The sequence below is a fragment of the Cucurbita pepo genome, chromosome LG09, assembly GCF_002806865.2.
Source record: "Cucurbita pepo subsp. pepo cultivar mu-cu-16 chromosome LG09, ASM280686v2, whole genome shotgun sequence".
NCBI classification, from domain to species: domain Eukaryota; kingdom Viridiplantae; phylum Streptophyta; class Magnoliopsida; order Cucurbitales; family Cucurbitaceae; genus Cucurbita; species Cucurbita pepo.
In genome coordinates, this window is record NC_036646.1 from 7,188,001 (window position 1) to 7,206,773 (window position 18,773).

Sequence of the window (18,773 nt, forward strand, 5' to 3'; positions counted from 1 at the left end):
TCAAATCAATCAAAACTTTGAGGTTGGGTTAGGTTAGATAATTAGAATCAATTCGAATGAATCTGTTGTTTCAAAAGATTAAAAATTTGGTTCGATTTGCAAGTTAGACAGGGCTATAAGGAAGAAAGCGTCCCACCTCGTTAATTTAGGACATGGTCATGAGTTTATAATCAAATAATTCACTCTCCATTGTACGAGACCTTTTGGGAAGCCCAGAGCAAAGCTCAAAGTCGACAATATTATACCATTGTATAGTTTTCAATCCAACCGAGTTTAAATATGCATCCACATATACGTATGCAAGTTGCTCAACTAGGTGAGGGCCATTTACGGTTCGTTTGCCCTCACATCCTAGTTTCTTCGAGTTTTGTACTGTTTGAGGTTCTCTCTGGTTCACTTTGGTTCAACAATTTTTCTTATCGGTTTGACTAGCTCGGTGCATTTCAAACTGGTTAGGTTCGGTTATCCCCGGTTGACCATTGATTCCATGTTTTATATGTCAATTCAACTTGATTTAGGCTCGATTCCATCGAGTTTCAAATCAGTTCAATGATTTTTCTTCAATCTAGATTGACTTTCCTTATTTTAGTTTGGCTCAGCTAAGTTATACAAAAGTAACACAAAAATGATATATTTGTGCTCCCTTCTTTCTATGATTCTTTCGGGGGACCTCATTAGCATTAAAGTGTTTAGTGTCGGGTCGGCGTGTATAAAATTGATTTGTACTTAACAAGACTCAAAGATTACGAGATAGGTACGTGCATGTTGGACTCTATGTATACGAAAGTGATGCACATAAAACTGTGTATGAAATCAATTCATATCCCGAACATATAAAAAGAACTGAAATTCAAGGCCATAGTTTTAGGTCCAACTAAAAATAAACGACATGATTCATGTTTACATATGTTTACATTCCCTAATCTAACAGCTAGATCATTCATTCAAATGTGATCTCCGTTTATAAATTTTTAAATTGAGTTTATTTATTATTTATTTATTTTTACCATTATTAAAAAAAATATAATTATAAAACTAACTAAATAATTTTCTTAAAAAATAATTATTGAAAAAGTGTTCAAAATAACTTATTCATTTATAAATTAATAGCTATTAATTTATAAAAAAGAAAATTGTCATTTTATTTTTAATTTTCTTTAACATGTATATTACAATAAAAATGATTTTAGTTCAAATTCTAAACCACACATTATTAAAAATAATAATAATAATAAATAAATAAATAAATAACGTCAATTTCTCTTAATCCACAAATTTTCCAAATTTATTTTCACATAAAATAAAAAATAAAAAATCATGTTATTATAGTCAATTAAAGACATAATATTAATTAAATTAAAATATTTTATTAGTTTATCTCGAACTTAATAGCTTTTTAAACAATATTTTAAAACTAATTTTCATAAATTAATTAGTTATATTCGTTAATTTTAGGTTGGATAATTTGCAATATATATATATATATATTGTTTTTTTTATAATTATTATTAGTATTAAATTATTATTATTTATATATATATATATTGTTTTTTTATAATTATTTTTAGTATTAAATTATTATATATATATATATATATATATATATATATATTGTTTTTTTATAATTATTATTAGTATTAAATTATTATTTTATATATATATATATATATATATATATATATATATATATATTGTTTTTTTATAATTATTATCAGTATAGTATAAATAAATAAATAAATAAAACCGAACGCTGATATCCAAGCGGAGCTCTTCCGGAAACGAACAGAGCGTTGCAGGAGATGACGAATGTCATCTTCTTCTTCAAATCCTTCTCTTCCTTACATTTCCAGTTCCCCTCTCTGGTTCCCAAGCCTCCGCCATTTCTGAGCTTCCTCAGCTTGCAGAAGAAAAGCTCCAGCAATTCCCTCAACTCGGTTGACAAAACACTAATCGGAGCTCTATCCGGAGTCCTTTCGTTCGGCCTTCTTTTCCATTCCCCCTTATCTGTTGCGTTGGATTATTCGTCTGTGGAAATCTTCTCATTATCGGCTGATTCTTCGCCGTCCGATTCATCTGCGTCTTGTGTTGAAGACGAGCTACCTGACTTTGGGAACTCTGAGACGGTGTCTCCGCCGGTAACTAACGAGGATATTGTGCAAGAGGCTTGGGAAATTGTAAATGATAGTTTTCTAGATGCTGGTCACCATCGCTGGTCGCCTGAAGCTTGGAAGGTATAGATTCCCCTGTCGCCTCTCCTGATTAGGCAAGTTTTTTCAATTTGCGTATCGTGTGTCAGTTTATATGTATATACTATACTCCGCTATTTACAATGTTTACCTATATCATTTTTTATGTTCTTGTGTAAGCTAGAGATCGGAATCCATGGAAGGTAATGGAATTTATAAATTTGAACTTATTTTCCTACAAATATGCGTGCATGCTATTTGAAATTCTGCTTAAAAATGAATGTCATTGCAAGTCTGAAGTAATGAGCACGGATATTGATGCTTTCAGCAAAGGCAAGAAGACATTATGAATATGTCAATTCAAACTCGGTCAAAGGCTCATAATATCATCCGAAGAATGCTGGCAAGCTTGGGCGATCCTTATACACGTTTTCTTCCCCCTGCTGAGGTAACGATTTTTCTCACTTTTATCCTTTCAGTTGCCGAGTTTTCTTCCTTGTACGATGTTGAATACTGATGTCTTTTGACTGAGGAAATTGTCGGAGGAAAAACAGCAGATTGTTGGAAGAAGAAAAAATAGGAAAAACACAAGAGAGACAGACGTATTTCAGATTGTGCTCAAGACCAATTATTTGTTTCTCACTCGATTGACATATTTAAATAACAATTATATGTTAAAAATGGAAAGGAGTGGCAACTCAACTAAAGCCATTTCATTTGGCCATTCCACTAACTTTAATTGTGTGGCTTTAACTAAAAAAATAGGGATGACTTTACCTTAAAATAGGGATTTATCGGGTTATCAAGGCTCAAAATGGCAAGGACTTCTCATTAGTGATCAAATTCGAGAGATCTATCTTAAAGATGGTTCTGTATGCCGTTAAAGCGAGTTCCTTATTTGTCAAAATTTAAGTTCTTATTCATGTTCTGTTTTTCCTTTTTTGTTTCTTTTTTGGAAGTTCTCCAAAATGGCGAGGTATGACATGACTGGTATTGGAATAAACCTTAGGGAAGTTCCAGATGATAGTGGAGGCATGAAAATAAAGGTACTAGGACTCTTATTAGATGGTCCTGCACATTTGGCTGGCATTAGACAGGTAACTGTTCAGAACTGATCCAATTTTTAAAATCTATGCTTTTCAGAAAAACATTTGATTGCTATGATTCTGATCTCTGTTGATTATCTCAAAACTGAGCTGTTTTTAAAGATTGTCTTTAGAGTTTTAGAACAAAAAATTTACTTAAACATGTTGGGATGTCTATTTTTTTAATTTTGTTTTCCCTTGTTTTAATTTTATTTGTGCTTGTGGATTACCTGTTCTTTAGAATGCTCGAAATTCTTCATTTTACATTCACAAATTTCTAATTTTAGCTTCGTAATAAACTAAACTCTACAACTCACCATATTATCTGTTAAAAACTGTTCTGAAAACAATCTTTCAGATACTGGGTCCATCATGTATGATTCATCAGAAAAGGCAACAATCAAATTAACTAGTATCTTGCAGCAGAAGCCTTTCTGATTTTTTCATGTGGTTATTTTTCCTTGTTATCACTTTCTAATTCAGGATCTTTTACTCTGAAATAGTGTTGTGCAGTTTCAACAATTTTTATTCATTCTTTTTTCTCCGTCTGTCAGGGTGATGAAGTTTTAGCTGTTAATGGAGTGGATGCGAGAGGGAAATCAGCATTTGAAGTATCTTCATTACTACAAGGCCCTAATGAAACACAAGTGACTGTTAAGGTTGTTATCGTAGATTTGTTTCAATTTGATAAAATGCCTTGTTAACTTTTTTTTCTTTTTGTTATTTTTCTTTCAATCATCCAGGATGCATTTTTTATAGGTCAAACATGGTAACTGTGGACCAGAAGAAAGTATTCAAGTCCAAAGGCAGGTTCTTGTTCGATCCCCAGTCTTTTATCGCCTTGAGCAAATTGATGCTGCCTCTTCTGTTGGGTACGTTCGCCTAAAGGAATTCAATGCATTGGCTAAAAAGGACTTGGTTACAGGTAATTGTCTGATTAATGAAACCACTTGATATGTAAAGTTTCTTTCTAACTTATATAATCCCACAAATTAATGGTGGATCATAAAAGGTTCATTGTACAAGTAACATTTTAGGAATTGAGTTCTGTCTCATTGAATTTAGGATTTAATATAAGGTTTCAGTTCCTTTAAAATAGGGCAGAAACTTGTATGGATTTGAATTGAGTTCTATGTCATTGAATTTTGATTTTGTTCATTTTATTTTACACAGTTAAAATGGTACGGATGTATTTTCATTGCAATTGGATATGCTTAAATGATAGTTCATCTCTTTCAATCCATTTATTTATTTATTTTTTTTTTTAGTTTCATCCCTAATTTAGCATTGTTTTAAGAATCAATTTGATTCATCATCAAGCCTGTTCAATGGAAGCTCTTTAGTTCCTAACACACAAAGCAGGAAAGTACCTCATATATATCATTACTTTGGAAAATCAAACTGAAGGAAAGTCTAAGGACCACCATTTTATTTATCAGTTATTGTATTGGAGCTATTAAAACAGAATAAAACAAATCAATACTCACTCAGAGAAAGTTAGTTATTGCACTCTTTTAATGAGTGTTATATGCAGAAGGTAAACCTATGTTCTGTTGTTATGTAGATTGGAATTGTTTCAATACTAACTGTTAAGTGGATGATTTCTGCTAATAATAGAGGCATAATTGTTACAGCAATGAAGCGTCTTGAGGCCATGGGCGCTTCATATTTCATTTTGGATCTCAGAGATAATCTTGGTGGACTGGTACAGGTATTCAAAATGGTCTTGTACGTATTTTATTGTTTAATACTGCACTCCCTCTTGAATGAGGAATGTCTTCTTTTGCATGCCTTTCTTTACAATGTCCTGCTACTGCCGACCAAAATTTTCCTCATTGGGGATTCTCAAGTAGAAGTAAAATTATGACTTTCTTCTACGTATATCTCTTAAACTTCTTAACAAACATATATCTAATATATGTGTTTGTATGTGTATATATATGTTGATTGAATTTACCAATTGTAAGTGTGCTTATTTCAGGCTGGAATAGAAATTGCAAAGCTATTTCTAAATGAAGGAAGCACGGTATATGAATTTATTTTACTTTCTCCCAACTTATTTGTAATATTCCCTAGGTATAAAATATAAGTCTGTTGCTTCTTAGGGTTTAGTTCTGACCATTCCCCCATTCTTGAAACTCTGAAAATAATTAGATTGTTGTTTGTCTTCTTTTTCCCGAAAAGTTTTTTTTTTTTTTTTTTGTTGATGAAACATGGGTAGTAAACCTAGATCATTTTAGGCCAAACCATTTTGTTAATGCTTGATTGCATCCATCACTTGCTGCCTTAGATGGTAGTAGTATTAAAACAAAAATAACTTAATGAGCTTACTTTCGACCATTTTTTTATGGAATGAAAAATCACCATTTGTGAGATCTCACATCGGTTGGAGAGGGAAACGAAGCATTCCTTAGAAGGAGGTGGAAACCTCTCCCTTAAAAACCGTGAGGCTAACGACAATACATAATGGACCAAAGTGAACAATATCTGCTAGTGGTGGGCTTGGGCAATTACAAATGGTATTAAAGCTGGACACCTGGCGGTGTGCTAGTGAGGACGCTGGCCTCCAAGAGGAGTGGACTGTGAGATCCCACATTGGTTGGAGAGGGGAACGAACATTTCTTATAAGGGTGTAGAAACCTCTCCCTAATAGACGCGTTTTAAACGGACCAAAACGAACAATATTTGCTAGCGGTGGGCTTGGGTTGTTACACTATTTGTGTCCAATAATTTCTTTTTTTGAAAATCATCAAGGTAATGGATTAAGATATGAAACCTGGTGTGACACTCTTCCCCGGTTGAGAGGGGAACGAACATTTCTTATAAGGGTGTAGAAACCTCTCCCTAATAGACACGTTTTAAACGGACCAAAACGGACAACATTTGCTAGCGGGGGGGCTTGGGTTGTTACACTATTTGTGTCCAATAATTTCTTTTTTTGAAAATCTTCAAGGTAATGGATTAAGATATGAAACCTGGTGTGACACTAAAAGCTCCTTTTTTCTGATTTACAAAAAAAAAATGATGATATGATAACTTGCTCAACTACCTTTGAAGATGCCTTAACTATCGATTGAAAATGATGATATGATTGTTTATTTGGTGTTTTCTTCTTGTTGATACATGTCCAGGTGATCTATACAGTTGGAAGAGATCCCCAATACCAAAAAACTGTTGTTGCAGACACTGGACCATTAGTTACAGCTCCAGTCGTGGTATGTAATGTTTTCTTATGAACTCTCTTTATTTTAATCGTACATGAAGAACTGAATGGCTTCTCATTTAAGCTGCATTAAGTTTTAGTTCGTTAATAACTGTTGGCTTCTAAAAGAGGTAATTCATCATTCTTTTTAATGTGTTTAACTTATATAATGAAACTAAATCTTATTATGTCGGTTAATTTGTTTCTGTTCGAACCCATTTTAAAAGTTATATATGGCTCAGTAATATGGAAGGGTAACTGGAAAAAAATGGGTGTAATAAATCTTTATCACCATGCTGATCTGTTACTTAACCTTATTCCTGTTTTGATTATAAAGAGAGGGAATCGCACTTTGTTCATTTATGTCAATAGGTGACGTGTAAAAAATGGATGTGATAGATCCTGCCTGCCATGCTGGTCTCATCGATGAACCTCTTGCTTGTTTTGATTATGAGGAAAGAAAAATTGTATTTTTTTTTTAGGTTTACAACGAATAATTCTTTACAAAATGGGGAAAAGCATAATAATTGTCCTGACTCCAGCAGTTCAGTGTTAGTTCTTCAATGTGTACAGATGAAAAAGAATGCAACTTGCTGAAGCAGGCATCTAACTAGGATGGTGAAATAACTATTTGAATGGACTGGTTTTAATTAATTCTCTACATGAAAAAAAAAAAAATTAACTAGCACGCATGTTCTTTGGCTAAAATTTTAGGTAAGTTGCTGCAGACATTCTTTAACAATAATTTGAAAGTCAGCTTTATTCAAATTTCATGTTTTAGACAACAGCTGAATCAGAACCTCCTTTTCTCCTGCAAAATCTAATTCTGCCCAATATTTCATATTTAAAACATTCATTTCTAGCATTGTAAATCTAATTTGTTTGATGACGCTTAGTTACATCTTGTTTTACACTAAAATATACACTGATAATTGCCATATACTTCCAATGTATGGACTTAATTATAATGCTCTCGACCACAATTCATGCAGGTTCTTGTGAACAAAAAAACTGCAAGTGCAAGTGAAATTGTGAGTGCCTCAATCAACTGAATAACATGTGAATCCATTTTATGATCTTGTATTCTACTCACTCGAGTTGTTCCTATTTCAGGTTGCTTCCTCGCTGCATGATAATTGTAGAGCTGTTCTTGTGGGAGAAAGGACTTATGGCAAGGTTTAAGATATTTACCTCAGCTTTAGCTAGTCTTTTTCGTATGTTCTTATTATATTAACTTCAAATTTCTTTTCGCTATGCTGCAATGCTTACATGTGACTTCTTTGTACCTCCTTCCAAATTCTCCCTTGCATGAATGTTTTTTGAGTTTCTTTTCTACTTGTCTAGTTGAACTAGCAAAATCTGAATTGCCATAAATTATACTCGCTTCATCTTCATTTACAGGGTTTGATTCAGTCTGTTTTCGAACTTCACGACCGATCTGGTGTCGCAGTCACCGTTGGGAAGTATGTTACCCCAAATCACAAAGATATAAATGGAAACGGAATCGAACCCGACTTCCAAAACTTCCCAGGTAGAGTAAACTACCCTAAAAAAACGAGAGGAATCTGGTCAACCTCACCTAACAAGAGTGCCTCTTTATTGCAGCATGGACTGATGTCACTAAACGTCTTTCACAGTGCTCCATCCTTCATCAAGGATAACCCAGGTTACCCCGGGCGCTCTCGGTCTTCATTCACTCGCCTTTTTACTGCTCCTCCCTCTTTAGAGTGTCTTGTTCTGAGATCTCTAGATTTGCAGCTCAATTTTCCGAAAGCTCAGGGCATGAAAGTGGATCAAAATCAGTTTATCTCAGTGTAGATTCACTGAGAGGTGCAGACAAGAACCATGGAGAAGTTTTGCATCTAATAAGCCCCTCTCTTAAGCAATTAGAGGCCATAAGAATACTTTTTTTGTGATTGTTTTTAAGAAAACTTGAATCTTCTTGTTTGCTTGTTGTAAATGGTTAGTAGTGACAATGGTCAAACGTTCTTGAACATCAGATTGTTTGAGAATTCGTTAGCTTGAAGAAACGTGCCATTATATACTTTCTTTCAGTCAGAAACGGCTCATTCATTCTGGCAATAAACCATTTTGCTTGGTTTATACTCTTTGGATGTGATAAAGAAACTCTTATTCATTTTCTGGTCTCTTGGTATTTTCAGGGAATAAATGATTTAATAGCTTTAGTTTATGTACTTTCAACCAATAAATAACTATTTAGTTATTTATTCGGTAAACTTTAGCATGTAATAAGTACTATGTTATTACTTCAATGGATGTGTGGACAAAAAAACACCTTTTTTTTTTTTTTTTTTTTTTTTTTTTTTTTTTTTTNAGGTATATTTTGGTATGTTTAAACACTAAATTTTTGTTATTATTTTTAACTAATATTCTTATCTAATACAAACTCCGAACACGAAAAAAAACCAATATGAACATCGATAGAAGATGTATACATTATATATATATATATATGAATTATGGTCTCTAGACGAATTTATACCTTTAAAGAATTAATGAAACGTGTAATTTGGATTACAAAGAAGGGCTAATTTTCTAAGATTAACTAAATTGATTATCATTGGGCTAATTTTCTATTTTGAATCTTATGAAATTGAACCATGTCTACAGCAAAAAAAAATCAACAAAATTTGAGAGATTATTGTTTGATTAATCGAGAAAATTCTGGATCAATATAATATTTTATATATATATATATTTAAAAACAACTATTCGAACTAGACATAGCATAACTTGAAAATTGGTTAACTAATGTGATTAAGATGGAGTTTGTGGGTTCACCTTTTTTTTCTAACTGCTCTACTTTTGCAGAAAGTGATTTGGGATTTTTTTTTTTTTTTAAGGCTAAATAGAAAATACACTTAAATTATTAGTTTTTCTTTCAATAGGATATTTGAAAAAATATTTTAAAATACCATTTCCATTAAATTAAGATAAAAAAATGTTAGAATTTTGTTTCAATAATACTCTTAAAACTTAAAAAGAAACCTACTCCCTACTTTTATTTAAAAAAGAAGTTGCGAGAGAAAATCATTATATACCAGAGATTTGCGATAAATTTGCAATAAATTTATTATTACATTAATTGTAGCGTGCTTTCATTTTCTAAGTTTAAAATTACATTAACATGGTTAAAGAAAAATACAAAAGATTTAAAGGAAATAAAGAGTCATAAATAAACTTCACATCTAATTCAAATGCTAAATTTTAAACAAATTCAAACTAGGGATCGATCAACAAAATTATTTTTTAACTTCCAAAAAATGAACAGATCCCAATCTAAATCTACCAATTTAGGGTTTCGAAGATCACATCAACAATTTAGTTTCGAAAATTTAGTTTTGTATGGGAGTGTTATGGATCCGAATTTTAGGTTTATATATATATATATATATAGGAAAGAAATATTCTATAAATAGAATATATAAAATTATCCAATATATATATATATATATATATATTAAAAGGAATCTGTAAGTGGACATAAGAAAATTTTATTTAAAAATTGTGAGAAAAAAATTATTATCATTTATTAAAAAATAAAGAAAAATAGATTTGGGAAATTTCATTGTTTTGGTTACAATATATCCAAACAAACAATGAAAAATTTTGAAGATCCAAAATATATAATTTACTATTTTCAATATGTATATAAATATTTAATCCAAATATTAAATTAGGGAAATCAAAAGCATGTGGCTCTGCATATTCTTTATAACAAGGTATCAAAATTTATTCCCATTTGAATGTTTGAAGATTATATTCTTGAATCCATCATTCGGCAAAGTTAGGAGACAATATTCTTCATTACAGACCAAAAACATAAAATTCCCTTGCTCCACACTCACTCCGACTATTTTGTGTTCTATTTTCATCTTCAAAAACTGTTCTCAAAAAATTACGAAGGAACAACTTCGTTCAGAAATTGAATCTAAAAAAATATACACAACTCTCAGCTTTCACTTGACTACTTCGTGTTCCTATTTTCATCTTCAAAAACCGTTCTCAGAAAATTATGAAAGAACGACTTCGCTCAGAAATTGAATCAAATATCCAAACTGACTCACATCTTTCACTTGACTACTTTGTGTTCTTATTCAAATATCCAAACTGACTCACATCTTTCACTTGACTACTTTGTGTTCTTATTTTCGTACGAAGGAACGACTTCGTTCAGAAATTAAATCAAATACCCACACTGACACCCAACTTTCACTTGACTACTTCGTGTTCCTATTTTCATCTTCAAAAACCGTTCTCAAAAAATTACGAAGGAACAACTTCGTTTCGAAATTGAATCAAATAGGCCTTTAACTCAATAGTAGAGTAACGCCATGGTAAGGTGTAGATCATCGGTTCAAATCCGATAAGGGACTTCAGCCTTTTTCACAAAACTCAAACCGTTTCGTTTCGACGGGAATCAATATTCACAAACTTAGGATTTCCAAAAAAGATGTTCTGAAAACAAAAACCAACCCCATAGATTGCTATTTTGCCATACTTTCTTTTCTCTTTTTTTTTTTTTTGGGGGGGGGNGTATCCAACTACTTCATTGCCTGCTTTCTCAAGTTTTCTTATATTCTTTTTCTTCTTGGTGATCCAAGAAAGCTTTGATTCTTAAGTTTTATGAATAAAAATAATTTACAGTGAAAAGATATTCAGTACTATTCAGCAACAGTTTTGGTCTGCTCTCTCATTTGATGTGTTTTATTAAAGCTTGGCTTCTCTCTCATTATTACTACTAAATCCTACAAGAGCAAATCACAGACAACTTAGAGTGATGGGTTCCAACATTCTCAGGAATTTGGCACTATTCTTCTTACTCTTCTCAGGTAAAGGTCGATTTCCGCTTCGTTTCTTTTGTAGCCATTTTCATGCTCATTGTTAGACTGTTATAGTTCGAGAATCGAAGAGCGAGCAAGTGAAAGATAAGTTTGTTTTTAAGTACACTTCTACTATATATAAGAGTAGAAGAATTCGAACCTTTGAATTTCCAGCTGAGGGTACGTGTCTTGTCTAGTTGAGTTACGCTTGAAATGTCGAAGCATATCAGGTTGATAGGTCGATCTCTGCAAACAAAATGACATAAAATTGTTAGATATGGAAGTGATTCCTAAGTGTTCTTCATATCTTATACACAGTAAATTGAAGATTGACAAAGTTTTCTCCCTTTTTCATGGTATTAAATATAGATGTTGTCAATTCCTCATGCAATTCAAATCCTTGTAACTGTGTTGGATAAATGCCTTTAATTTGGTTTAGAAAACTTTATAGCATCTAAATAGAGTCCAAAATTGTGCTAAATCAATGCATTGAAACGAAAATCACACACACAAACCAAATGAAAGTGTATAAACATGCTATCCAGGAATGTAACTTGCTAACATTTCAGTAATTGCAGTAAATTTTACCAAAAAAGGTGAAAAATTGATGTTTAAACATGCTATCCAGGAATGTAACTTGCTAACATTTCAGTAATTGCAGTAAATTTTACCAAAAAAGGTGAAAAACTGATGTAGTTTTACCTCTTCAGGTTCAAGTTTTGCAGAGAAACCTCCCATACAAGAAGAAAATCAACAAGACATACCTCTGCAGAGTGAAGAAGAGAGAAAGATCTTCTCTCCTTCAGTACATTTCACTGAGTTGTATGACGCCCCCATTGTAAACCCAGCGACAACGCCAGGAGAAGTTCAAACTCCAACAGTAAACCCAACTACGTCGCCACAGACTGGACCGAACTCAGTAGACCCTAATATGATGACTCCCACCACAGGGCCTGGAAACTCTGGTGGAGGTTCATGGTGTATTGCAAGCTCTGCTGCTTCCCCGACTGCTCTACAGGTGGCTCTTGACTATGCTTGTGGCTATGGCGGTGCAGACTGTTCGGCGATTCAACCAGGGGGGAGCTGCTATGACCCCAACACCGTGAAGGACCATGCTTCTTATGCCTTCAATGACTATTACCAGAGGAATCCAGCTGCTACTAGCTGTGTTTTTGGAGGAACAGCTCAACTTGTTAGCACAGACCCAAGTATGACAACTTTTACCTTTTTGAATCATAATCAACCCCTGTTATCACCTGTGATAAAACAATTCTGAGAGATTTTTTAACTACAAAACTGCTTAAACCAGGATTATTGAATATAGAGTTCGTAACGTCTCAATCCCACCGCTAGTAGATATTGTCCTCTTAGCGGTGGGCTTAGGCTGTTACAAATGGTATCAAAGCCAAACACCGGGCGGTGGGCTTAGGCTGTTACAAATGGTATCAAAGCCAAACACCGGGCGGTGTGCCCCCAGGGGGTGGATTGTGAGATCCCACATTGGTTGGAGAGAAAAATGAAACATTCCTTATAAGGGTGTAGAAATCTCTCTCTAGTAGACGCATTTTAAACCCTTGAGAGGAAGCCCAAAGAGGACAATATCTGCTAGTAGTGGGCGTGGGTTATTACCGAGTTCGTCCTTCATCTGTTAATCCTACTACTAACAGCTTTTATACAATAGAAACTGACCACACTACAAAGTACTAAGGTATATTTTAAATCACAAATTATGATTTCCTTTGTAGTTAATCCATTTGTGTTGTACTACTATTTTTCGTTCAACCCTTTATGAGTGAGCATACTTCCCTTCTCTCTCTCTCTCTCGTCCTCCTTTCCTAGTAGAGATAAATTCTGAGGTTTGACAAAGTCAAACCTCAAAGGTAAAATAAAATCTAAGAAATTGGTCTGTTATAATTTTTTTTAACCATCTTTTCAACATTACTGCAGGTAATGGTAACTGTCACTATGCAACATCCAGAGCTGCACCAAGGTAATCCCTTAAGGGCTCCTTCATTCATTTTACTATGAGACTATACTTCACCCAACAAAAGAAGAAAAAAGAACTCAGTTTAGTAAGCAAAATCAAAACTATTTAGACCAAAATAAAGAAAAAAACTAATTTGTTTTACGTACCTTTCACAGCCCCCCTCCACCTGCAGTTCCAAACCCAACACCACCGCCGCCTGTAATCCCACCACCAACACCGCCCATCACCACAATACCAACCATGACACCACCGGCTCCCACGAACCCAACTTTTACGCCCACAGATCCATCGATGTATGGTGCAGAACCATCAGGCATGCCCAGCTCAGCCACTTCAATATCAAAACGATCACTGCTGCTCTTGGCCATGACTTACCTTTTGGGTTCGCTTGTGGCAAATCATCTGTAAGCAGAAGGAATCTCATTTCTTCTCTCCACAGAGAGATGGCAATCGCTTATTTGCTGCACATTTTTGCATTGTTAGACATCAATATGATAAAAAGAAAGATTATATAGCAAGTTATTGTTGTTACACCAAGATATGTATTAGAAAAACTAAGTCCACAGGAACATAAATTAGTAGACTAAAGAAATAAATAGGTCACATGCTAGCTATACGATAATTTACATTGTTAGTCAATAAGGGGATATAGATATGTCAATTCCATTTTGGATGCTTTTAACCAATAAAAGGATATCGATAAGTCAATTCCATTTGGAAGCTTTTAGGTTGGTTTTCCAGGGAGGCATTGTACTCAGGCTTCACCTTGCACAAGAGTCAGATTTATGATTATTCACTGTGTAATTTACAAATTATACAACAGAAATTTGATGATAGAAGGCAAGTTCACAAATTTGCATATATAACTAGGACCGATGCTATTAAACCTCTGAATGATCTCTCTAAACTGAAACATTGATATTCGATCGATTGGAGCTCAGGAATAAAGTTTGAAATAATTTTAATGATTGACCCAAAAAAGAAGAAAGGAAAACTTATTCATAGTCACCCATCAACATAAAAAGGAAAGGTCTGTACATTGCGACTGTAGTGTAACTGTTACAAGTAGACCAGTATTATTTAAGGAAGATTTAACCAATATAAGGTTTACTTGGGAGTGACTGAAGAACTCAGATCACGAGCAGGAATGAGACAGCTGTTACACAAATGATTGCCACTGTTGCAACAATTGAATTCTGATCAAAAGCTCTCCGAAAGCTGCCAGCTCGAGAGAAATGCTGGAAAGCCAAATATGCTGCAATCAGTAGTGAGATGATGGTCCCTTCTTGAGTTCCCCTGCCAATGGGAGATAATAATTAAATGCTGAGATTGGAAAAATTACGAAGTTCAATTTGATCAAGAGTTCAAATGTGTACCTTAAGTTTTGGACTTGATATGGGGCCACAATCACCAAAAGTAATGATATGAATGGTATCTCGAGTTCACCTACATCCAAAAGAATCCAGCATCCGACTTCCTATGAATTTTCTACTCATTCAATGAATTATATAAAATGAGGTTCAAATAAATAAGTTTCAAGCCAAGCTATATACTAAGTTCCTTTCGGGATAAAGTGAATGATAACCAGCAATTAAATTCATAGATGATCGTGTGAGGTAGATCAGGAGAGACTATACCAGGGATGAAGAAAAACAGACGAACAAGAAGTGCCAAAAATGCGCTCCAAATGCCATATTCTCCTCTGAAATTGAAGTTAGAACCAAAACATTAGCCCAGTTAGAACTAATAGCTCATACATCTTGCTGATAGATACTGATCTTAGGACTAGATTAAACTTCTTAAAGACAATCAATGCATGATGCATCCATGTGATCGTAAGGGGAAAAGGGATGGAAGTATATAGAGAGCTTTCAAGAGGCTTACTTAATCCACGAGATAACACTTGCAGGCGCCTGAAGAGCAAATAGTGGAACGATAAATGACTTCTGGATCCCAGTCCCCCTTGCGAGCATTAAAATCCTGTAGAAGAAATCTAGGGTTTTTAAATTTTACTTTGATACGTGCAATGGACTCTGAAACAGCAGATCAAGGTGAACGTCGTAAAATCTTGACGGTTGGAGATATAAAAGTAGCCACTAAATGTTATCAACTTAAACGCAATTGATTACGTAGTGGACGCAAACGAATTTTAGCAAAACATTTAAGAACTCTTGAGTACTCAGTCCTCATTCTACAGAATCGTGTCTCAAAGATTGGAAGTCGTAAAATCCATCGTTGAGAGAGCCAACATCGATGATTAACAGCACAACTTGAATAATATAATAAGATCATCTATATTAGACATGATGATGCTATGCTTATTTCACACATGATCAAGAGAGAGCGAGAGAATAATTACACAGAAGAAATAGTAGAGATCCACTGAAGATTGCGAGCAGAAAGAGGCATCGCGTAACATACAGCACTCAAACCACGCCTCCTTTTCTTGTTAATCGCCAACGTCGAACTCACGTCGCTACCGAAACCAAACCTGGTCAAACATCTTTTCATTTTTAAACAATACTAACAAATTTTTAATCCAAAATCACTACTCAAACGGACTGACATGATTTTGAAGCCTCAAATTACCTGATCGGATTAGAACATATCGACCTCTGTTTAGCGGCAGGATTAAACGTGAGTTTTGCATTCGGCAGAGAGGATCTTAGAGAGAGAGGAGCGGATAGCTTGGATTTGCATAGAAAAGGACTGTGAAGTGAAATAGCAGAAGATAATACACAAACGATTTCCCCTTTCTTCCGTTGCCTGGTTCAGCTTCTATCTTCTCTCAGATTTGGACCGTAAACGATGCTTTCGATTCTCTAGTTTTGATTCAACAAGCAAATCGTCGCTAGCCTGACTGATGAACACGAAGAATCCAGAGCCGCCTGACCGAAGTGGAGTGATTGGGCCAATTGTCGTTCAACTCGAACACGTCAATCTTAATTTCAGTTTATTCTATTTATAATGGATAGCAAAAATATTACCAAAGTTTTTTATTTTGTAACAATTTAAAAAATTATAATAATAACAAAATTAGAAAAATAAAAATAAAAATAAATAGCCTTACATCTCCATTAACCTCTCACCACTCCTTTCCTAAAATAACTCCGTCAATTCCGTAATTCTTTTTTTACTGTAAAAACCAACCGAAAACAAAAAAGTTTATGCAAATTTTATCTTGCCCGAGAGATATGATTTGAAAAGGTCTGTAACCATATTTTACCTCTTTTCTTTATTCTATCAATAATATTAATTTAATTACAATTAATTAGTTTTGAATTAACGATTAAATGACAAGAATTTTGTTGAGTTTTAGAAATTAATCATAGTTATCCGATAAAAATAAAAATTGATTAAAGAAAAAAATTCTTTAATATAAATAATATATATATAAATAAATAGAGGTATGTATAAACATATATATAAATATTCCTAAATTCTAATTATGCAGAGTGTCGGATGTCCACATAAAATTTAACACATGAACTAGAAATAATTTTGTAGAAGTTTAAACTTGAAATTAATGTTATTAGCTCATATAGGTTGACTTGGATTTCAAATGACAAAATCAAACTTTCATTAATAATAAATTAGTGATACTAATTAGGTAAGTGACTTTATTATCGGTATGGTTAGAAGTTTATATCTTGTATGACGACACGTGTTTCGTGGTTTTGCACGTGTCATGTGTTTCATATGTGTGAAGTATTATGAAATGATATGTTAATGATATGATGCATGTTATGATATGATGTGTTTGGTGATATAATACATGTTATGACATGATTTATGATATGATATGTGCATGATATGACATGAATGATGCACAGTAAATATGTTTCGACATAGTATACAACCCTGATATATGTTTTAAAGACTATGTTATAAAATGATATGATATGAAGGAAAATGGAAGATGTTATTTTTACATGGTTTGATAAACGAAAAATATTGGGATCTCATGCATCGGGGAATTTTTCCGTTTACGATGGGTACAAACACATACATCACGAAAAGAAAAATGATTATTGTATTTATCATAATGCTACCGATGGTCACTATTCCTACCAGGTGTCCGATAATAGCACCAGAGACTGCTAGCCCGACCAGAAAGAGGGATCCAGGAGGTATACGAACCGACTGGTGGGTCTATATTCGCACATGTGGGTCGTGTGTAGAATAGTAAATACACATCTTAAGATAGTCACCTAAGAGAATACGACTTTAATTAATAAGTTATATTCATGTTTGCATGTGTTTGCATTTAACTCCAATAGTGAAGTTTATTACTTAAAATACTCAAGTCACATGCTACTTTTATTTTTGAGGGAAAGACAAAATTCCCTTTATGTATGGTGGCATCACAACTTTAAAGATGACATATGCATAGAGTAGTTGTATTTAATTTTCGTAGACTATAGGTTAGTATAGAGTATTTATGTTTTATTTTTTATTAAATCTATTTTAATTTTCGTTTGTTTTGTTTTAAAAACTTTTTATGAATATTTTCAAACAATTATTTAGGCATAAAATGGTTACTTTACGTTACACGGTAGTGACTTTATTTCAGTAAATATTATAAGAAACTAGCCATTAAATTTTTTTAAATAATTTGTTTTTTCATAAATTTAAATTTTAAAAAAATTAAATAATTTACTAAAATTTAAATTTAATTTTTACAATATTAAAATTAAATTTTATATTCGATTTAAAAATATTAGAAATAAAAGTATATAGATTAAATAAAAATTTTGAAAGTCCATGTACCAAATAAATATAAATTTCAAGGAGCTAAATTAATAATATAAGCAAGTATATAAAATATATCAATAGTGTATGATCTAAATTATTTATATATGGATAATACCATTAATATAATGTTTCAAAAATATTTCAAAAACAAGTGTTTGCTTGAGAGATATTCTAAGAAAAATAACGCGCGGCTCTAGAATCGAACCAACGCCCTTGGACTTGAATCTGTGAACTGGTGCACAACTAGAACGTGAGTACGCCATCAAACGTGCATCGGTCCTTGCACATGCGTTACCTTTATGGCACGTGACTTGGTGCGTGAGACTCTTTTTTAGCCCGTTTGATTGTTTTTCATCCCGATTTCAATACCGGTGCTAATTTAGCTTGATTCAGGACCTACCAACAAGATTTGAAGAAATTTGGGACTTACAACGAGCATAAACACAAGGTAGGAAGGGCACGCTTCATCCCGATAAGTAAACACTTAGACTATAGGCAAGTAATACTTGTAGGGATCGTTAGGACGTGTTAAGGTGCGAGCATAATTTACCTTAAGTAATTAGAATACATGTGATCAGGACTTAGAATGAACAATTTGAATGAAAATGACACATATGTTATAAAAGTACGAAATTTTCCTTATAATAAGAAAATTGAGAAACATGTCTAATTTAATGTCTTCCGCTATGGTAGATTGGAGGGAGTGATACTGTG

At 33.3% G+C, this 18,773-nt stretch overlaps 3 protein-coding genes across 3 annotated transcripts; 2 read left to right on the forward strand and 1 right to left on the reverse strand.

The window, feature by feature from the left end:
• Positions 1–1,756: 1,756 nt before the first annotated feature.
• LOC111802693 (carboxyl-terminal-processing peptidase 1, chloroplastic) lies at positions 1,757–8,610 on the forward strand. Its single transcript, XM_023687152.1, has 12 exons — positions 1,757–2,231; positions 2,515–2,634; positions 3,146–3,283; positions 3,826–3,930; positions 4,031–4,196; positions 4,906–4,982; positions 5,253–5,297; positions 6,403–6,486; positions 7,466–7,504; positions 7,587–7,649; positions 7,875–8,004; positions 8,079–8,610. Exons 1-12 carry the CDS (start codon positions 1,800–1,802, stop codon positions 8,132–8,134), a joined length of 1,455 nt encoding a protein of 484 aa, XP_023542920.1. The 5' UTR covers positions 1,757–1,799; the 3' UTR covers positions 8,135–8,610.
• A 2,664-nt stretch (positions 8,611–11,274) lies between these two features.
• Positions 11,275–13,838, forward strand: LOC111802129 (PLASMODESMATA CALLOSE-BINDING PROTEIN 1-like). The gene is made up of 4 exons (XM_023686396.1): positions 11,275–11,326; positions 12,028–12,525; positions 13,265–13,307; positions 13,460–13,838. Exons 1-4 carry the CDS (start codon positions 11,275–11,277, stop codon positions 13,710–13,712), a joined length of 846 nt encoding a protein of 281 aa, XP_023542164.1. The 3' UTR covers positions 13,713–13,838.
• Positions 11,276–16,075, reverse strand: LOC111802130 (cold-regulated 413 inner membrane protein 1, chloroplastic-like; the record flags this gene model as incomplete). Its single annotated transcript, XM_023686397.1, has 9 exons — positions 11,276–11,563; positions 12,082–12,573; positions 13,451–13,765; positions 14,416–14,600; positions 14,681–14,750; positions 14,942–15,006; positions 15,189–15,284; positions 15,664–15,795; positions 15,894–16,075. Coding segments are annotated over 6 exons (711 nt in total), but the record flags the coding sequence as incomplete, so codon positions are not given.
• Between the last annotated feature and the right edge of the window lie 2,698 nt (positions 16,076–18,773).

Coding starts and splice junctions, on each gene's coding strand:
- LOC111802693 (XM_023687152.1), top strand. CDS start 1,800: ATGACGAATGTCATCTTCTTCTTCAAATCCTTCTCTTCCTTACATTTC. Junction 2,635..3,145: donor GTTTTCTTCCCCCTGCTGAG/GTAACGATTTTT, acceptor CTTTTTTGGAAG/TTCTCCAAAATGGCGAGGTA. Junction 7,650..7,874: donor GAGAAAGGACTTATGGCAAG/GTTTAAGATATT, acceptor CTTCATTTACAG/GGTTTGATTCAGTCTGTTTT.
- LOC111802129 (XM_023686396.1), top strand. CDS start 11,275: ATGGGTTCCAACATTCTCAGGAATTTGGCACTATTCTTCTTACTCTTC. Junction 11,327..12,027: donor ATTCTTCTTACTCTTCTCAG/GTAAAGGTCGAT, acceptor TTACCTCTTCAG/GTTCAAGTTTTGCAGAGAAA. Junction 13,308..13,459: donor ACATCCAGAGCTGCACCAAG/GTAATCCCTTAA, acceptor TACCTTTCACAG/CCCCCCTCCACCTGCAGTTC.